At 37.3% G+C, this 6,212-nt stretch overlaps 1 protein-coding gene across 1 annotated transcript in view; it reads left to right on the top strand.

Annotated features, from left to right (window-relative positions):
* The window catches only part of prozb (protein Z, vitamin K-dependent plasma glycoprotein b), a 29,959-nt gene extending 27,572 nt beyond the window's left edge, over positions 1–2,387 (top strand). The window contains exon 8 of the mRNA XM_028800080.2: positions 1,116–2,387. Coding sequence (XP_028655913.1) covers positions 1,116–1,639 — 524 coding nt within the window. The 3' untranslated portion in view covers positions 1,640–2,387. The remainder of the gene's footprint in view (positions 1–1,115) is intronic.
* The last annotated feature ends 3,825 nt before the right edge of the window (positions 2,388–6,212 follow it).

The following is a 6,212-nucleotide window of genomic DNA, read 5'->3' as shown; positions in this document are numbered from 1 at the left end:
TTCACTTCACGTGATTACGTAGGAGGCGTAATACGTGATGACGTGATACGTGACTCCGCCTCCTCCATTAGACTATATGGACAAAAAACAGGTTCCAGTTATGACCATTACGCGTAGAATTTCGAAATGAAACCTGCCTAACTTTTGTAAGTAAGCTGTAAGGAATGAGCCTGCCAAATTTCAGCCTTCTACCTACACGGGAAGAATTAGTGATGAGTGAATCAGTCAGTCAGTCAGTCAGTCAGTCAGTGAGTCAGTGAGGGCTTTGCCTTTTATTAGTATAGATTATCATCTTTTCTTGAATGAGTATTGAGAAATGTCATTCATTAGGTCTTCAAAACATGAAATAAGAAGAAGAGCACAGTCTCTTGAGCTGTTTGATACCCCAGAGGAAAACAATTTTCATGAGACTCACGCATGTTGGAAGTTTTGTATTGATTTCAGAATGTAAACATCAGAAATTTTAAAAAATGAAATAATTTATGAATAATATATACCAATGTGTGAATTACAAGGACTGTTGAAAAAATTATAGCATGCAATATTGCAGATGCATTTTGATATTGAATAGGTTTTCAAATGGGGTTACATTTTGTACAAGCAATAGATATAAACCTTAATGTATCAGGACAGAGAACAGCGGGTATATAATGTACCTTTAAGTCAAAAAAGGGTGGACATCCACTTTAATTAGAAATTGCCACTGATTAAAAACAACCATTTGTAATATCATAGTGAATAAAAATTCTATTGTGGAATCTAACTTAAGTATGAATAAAAAAAAAGATGCTGTAAGAATTTACCCAATTTGATATGACACACCTAAACAAGCTATCACACAACCATACATCTACATAAATAAAATTAATTGAATTAAGATTAATTAAGAACATTAATTGTGTACAGAAATAGGATTAATTGAACAAGGTTTCCCTGTGGGCACTGGAAATGTTTTGTTTAAAAGAGAAGGAATGGCATTCAAGCTAATACTGCCCATGCATTCAAATTCTCAAGATCCTAGAATGAGGTATATAGGGCCTGTTTGTTTCTGTATAAATCTAGCATAGACCAGAAAAAAATTATTTTCTTCTCTGTGTCTACCTTATCTTTTACAGGAAAAGATGAAACCAATGGAACCAAGAGACAAACATTACTCACTGCTAACATTTTTGTGCACCCTAAACATTCAAATAACAAAGAAGACAACGATCTTGCTGTGATCAGACTCAAGACCCCTGTGCATTTCACAAAGAATGCTATCCCCATATGCATTCCAGAAAAAGATTTTGCTGAAAATGTTCTGATGCTGGGAAATGTTGGCGTGTTTAGCAGCTGGGTCATCAGTAAGGAGAACAAAGACTCGTTGATGTCAACAAGGGTCCCATACTTGGATTTAGAGACCTGTCAGGGGTTGCACAACATCACCATCACCAATAAGATGTTTTGCACAGGGGAAAACTTGGATAACACTTGTGTGTCCTCTAACGGAAGTCCGATTTACACAGATTATCAAGGCACAAGGTTTCTAACTGGAATTCTGACTACTGGCCCGGGTGATTATGACTGCAACAGGCACTATGTTTTTATGAAGATATCAAGATACGTCACATGGCTAAATTCTTTGCTGAAACTGTTCTAAATAAAATTAAAGATATTTACAATAAAAACATGAAGACTTTAAATACAGGATTTATACCTGTCAATGCAACTGTATAAAATATATACAGGAACACTTGTCAGAAAGGACAGCAGCAGATCAACTTCAGCAGAACACCTAGAAAACAATTGAAAGAAGATCACATATTAATTTCTTTTTTGTCTTGTCAAAGGTGGTTGTTGCTCAGACTCATATAAACCTGAGGTAACATAAGGCAGCAAAATCCTAAAACATGTAACCTGATCCAAAAGTTGCATTATACCAATTAAGTAAGGAAATACTGATTAAGACATAATGGCAGACAAGCACAAACACACAAAGTGAGATTCACATGCCCAGTAACTGTTCACTTACAGGGATATCTCAATGACATTGTGGCCATCTCTTTAAAATATGTTTAACTAAACCAAAAAATCATCACGCCATATTTCAGAAAGTAACCTCTCTTAGTTATTCATATCAAATTAAAAAGATGAACATTTACAATAGTGAAAGTTGCTGCCACTCTGGTATAAGGATGCCTTTACTTTCTACAACTCTATTAAAAAAATGTCTAGAAAATGTGTTCAAAGGCTTCCCCAACATATAATTTGTATGTTTGAAAATTACATATGTATTCCTCCATTTATTTTTGCATTCACCTTGTCTACTTCACATTCAAAGGGTGAGAGCCTATCCACAGCAGCATTGTTATAACAATTAATATTTGAGAATAAAATAATCAAAACTCTGCAAGTATTACTAAGATCATTTCTGCAGAAATACACCTTTTTTCACATACATCTGGAATAAGGAATCCTAGGAAATGAATTACTTATATTTGCAATGAAAGTTGTTCACTAAGCAAAGACACAAAAAATCATTCTTCTTTGACCTTTTTGGCACTTCTGGGAAAATGTGTAATTTTTCTGAGATGAGAGCATGCTTGAATCATAATCGTGAAGGTGTCATGTACCACCAAATACCCTCCTTCTAAGACATTGTCACTCAGAAACTACAATGAATAGCCAAAAGATGAATTACCAAGACTGGACATTACTGAATAAAGTACATCTAAGGTCTTTGTGCCCACAAGAGGAAAATTTAAAATTGTGTTGAACTAAAATAGTGCTTGCTTCTGGTTACCTAATCCTGGATTATTCTTTTTATTTGAACTTTTTAAGACTTGAGATTTTGTATATTTTTAAGACTTGAGAATCTGCCATTAAACAAATTTTATTTGTCACATTCACACATTGCAATATATAGATAAAAAAAATGTAACAATACTTTCTCCTTTATTGACAAAAGCATGTAAATAGTGGGTGGCACAGTGGTGCAGTGGTAGCGCTGCTGCCTTGCAGTAAGAAGACCTGGGTTCACTTCTCGGGTCATCCAAGTGTGGAGTTTGCATGTTCTCCCTGTGTCTGCGTAGGTGTGCTCCGGTTTCCTCCCACAGTCCAAAAACATGCAGTTTAGGTGGATTGGCGATCCTAAATTGTCCCTAGTGTGTGCTTGGTGTGTAGGTGTGCCCTGCGGTAGGCTGGCGCCCTGCCTGGGGTAGGATGTAGCGGGTTGGACAATGACTGACTGACATGTAAATAGTCAACAAAAAAATAATAGCTGCGATAAACACAGATAGGCAATATTTCATACTGTAAAACAAGGGAAAAGTTGGGAGGACAAAAATTAAAGCAAAAATAAAAATATGGGGGTAAATCAAAAAGTAAAGGCAATTTGAAAATGAAATAATAACTAACGGATAGACGCGGACGCGATGGCTTATGGGTAGTTCGAACACGCACAGCAGAGAGCTCTATCATTAGTCTAGTTGAAACCAAGGTCAAATGAACGTGGATACTTCACTGTGGGATTGCACCATTGCTAAATGAAGCGCCAAAGGGAGATTTCTTTGGGCTGAGGGAGTGAAACCTGCTGAAATTTCCTCCCACCTGCCAAATACAGGAGGAACATGCACAATACGCTCAGACAGCACTCCGGTCCAGAATTCAAACCAAGAAAGCTGGTTCCATGAGTAACTGCATAACCATTCTCACTTCTTTGGAGTATAGAATTTGACTCTTGATAGGCTGGTCTTTTTCCCAATGGACATACAATACTTGACTCAGTGTTGTTTTGGGGAACTTAGGTTAGTTGTTGAGCTGAATGGCCTGTTCTCATTAAAATGATTCTATTTGAAGGAGTAACAAAAATCAACAAGGAAACAAATAGCAAGTGAGGAATACAAACAATATTGAAATCGGGTACTTCAGCACAGGTATAGTCATGGAGAAAACTCATTGTCTTGTATAATAATGCTGTTTATGTTGGTGACCACGGCTTGAAGAAGAGTGACTTTGGGGCATACTGGGCAGGAGGCTCCAGTGACTCACTGCTGAAATTGCTGCTGTTTCTCAAGTGAGCAAGATGTTACTGGCATGGAAGTCAGAGGACAATACATGAGCAACTAGGGGCAACAGGGTCAAAGCCAACTCCTTGATCCTGTTGCCTGTTTGTTAATTGAAGACACAAAGAAAAAACAAGCAAACAACTCTTAACATTTACAGTCAAATAATACAATCTAAAGTGTAACAGGAAGTTGTGATGGTGTGGGTCGGCTCCATGCTCCCACTCTTGTCTGGGAACCTCTTGAACTTGACACGGTCGATAATGTAACCAGATGAGGACAAAACACACACAAAGCAAGGGGATGGTGAAAAGGTGTTCAGTGTTTTTATTAAAATAAATCAAAATAGTGCCCAAAAGTGCAGTGCAAAGTTCCTAAATATATAATCCATAAAAACTGGTGAAATGTGGAGATTAAAATAATCAAATAATTAAAGTATCCATAAAAATGAGGTTAAAACAACTGGCAGGAAACTATCTTCTGTTACATGCCTGGTGTCTCTTCTTAAACTGATGCCTCCTCTGTTTATCCTGGAAAAGACCTCGAAACAGAGGAGATGTCCTTCTTGTAAGTGTAGCCAAGCGTCCTCTACGAGTCCCGGTCCCTACTGGCTCATAGGTCCACAGTAGGGAACCCAATGTCATACTCAGGTTCAGGTCCTCCCAGGACCATAGTTCCAGGGAGGCTCCCCATCTGAACCTTCAACTCCCGCTGCCTTGCAGCAAGTCACTACTACCGCTGGCTCTCCAGCTTCAGGAAATCACTCAGCCAGAGTGAACATCATTAAATATCATCATGGAGGAGACAGTCTTATTAAAATCTAGTTCAGTTTGCTCTTTGATTTTGAAGTGTATGTTATAACTATGCCTAGACTGAAAGAGCTCCTTGAGGCCTACACACAGAAGGTTATAGATGTCTATGAGTCTGGGAAGGGATTTAAAAATATCTCCAAAGAATTTCTTTGTCTGGAAAGTCATCAACAGAACTGAAGATTATTTCAAACAACTTGCCAAGGCCAGTCCACCATAGCAAATTCAGCAAGAGAACTGAATGCAAGATGTTGAAAGAAGTCTTTAAGAACCTTGAAATTTCATCACATTACCTACAGGAGATAACCACTGATGATGTCAAAGAGCATGAATCTACAATTATAAAGAGGCTACACAAATTAGATCTGCATGGCAAGCATTTCAGTAGAAAAGGTTTACTGTCCAAAAAGAGCATCAGAGCAAAACTAAAGTTGTCCATGAACATCTAGGCAAAAAACAGGACACCTGGAACAATTTGCTCTAAACAGAAGAAGCAAAAGTATTAAAGTATTAAAGAGTTATTTGACCACAGTACCAGAAAATGTGTTTCACAAAAACCAAACACAACATTTGATCAGAAGAAGCTGATACCACTTGTAAAACATGGTGGTGGACATCATGTAGTGTGGATCCTCATCATAAAATCCACTCTGAATTATTAATTTTACCATAGGGTGCTTGAAGGTAATGCAAGACCATCCACTGGAAAATTGAAGCTCAGCTGAAAAAGTACCTTGCAACATGACAAAGACTCTAAACACACCAGTAAATCCATCAAGGAATGGCTGAAAAGAAAGAATGGCCAAATCAAAGTCTGGATCCGATTCTCATTGAGATGATGAGGGTAGATTTGAAACAGGCTGTGCATGCAAGACATGCATCAAATATTGTATAGCTGAAAGAATTCTGCATGGAGGGTGGGAAAAACTTTGTCCTAGGCAATGTCGGAAACTTGTAGACGGTCACAGGAAACACCTACTTGAGGTTGCTTTTGCCAAATGGGGCAGAAATTCAGACTGCCAAAGTCTGAATTTGCGAAAGCTACACTAATTCAGAGTGTTCAAAAGAAATGTAATGATTTACTTCATTAGGTAAAATTAAATAATAAACAAGAATAGTTGAATCAACTATGTGAAATTATTAAAATGTATGCTTCAGTTTAAATGTTTAAAATCTAAATATTCTTGATAGTAACAAAATTGTCACCTTTCACCCTCTGACAGGGGTCCACAGCAGGCTAGATTCCTAGTTGTTGTGATGTGAGATTTTGCATATAACTTGATAAATATTTTGTATGTCTTTATTTGTAATTTAGGCAAAGCAATGTAATATTAGTGAGAAGCATTCATGTTTACAACCC

Source organism: Erpetoichthys calabaricus, chromosome 4, assembly GCF_900747795.2.
Source record: "Erpetoichthys calabaricus chromosome 4, fErpCal1.3, whole genome shotgun sequence".
Classification (NCBI taxonomy): domain Eukaryota; kingdom Metazoa; phylum Chordata; class Cladistia; order Polypteriformes; family Polypteridae; genus Erpetoichthys; species Erpetoichthys calabaricus.
Note: the sequence above shows the minus strand (reverse complement) of the source record. Positions and strands in the feature narration are given on the sequence as shown.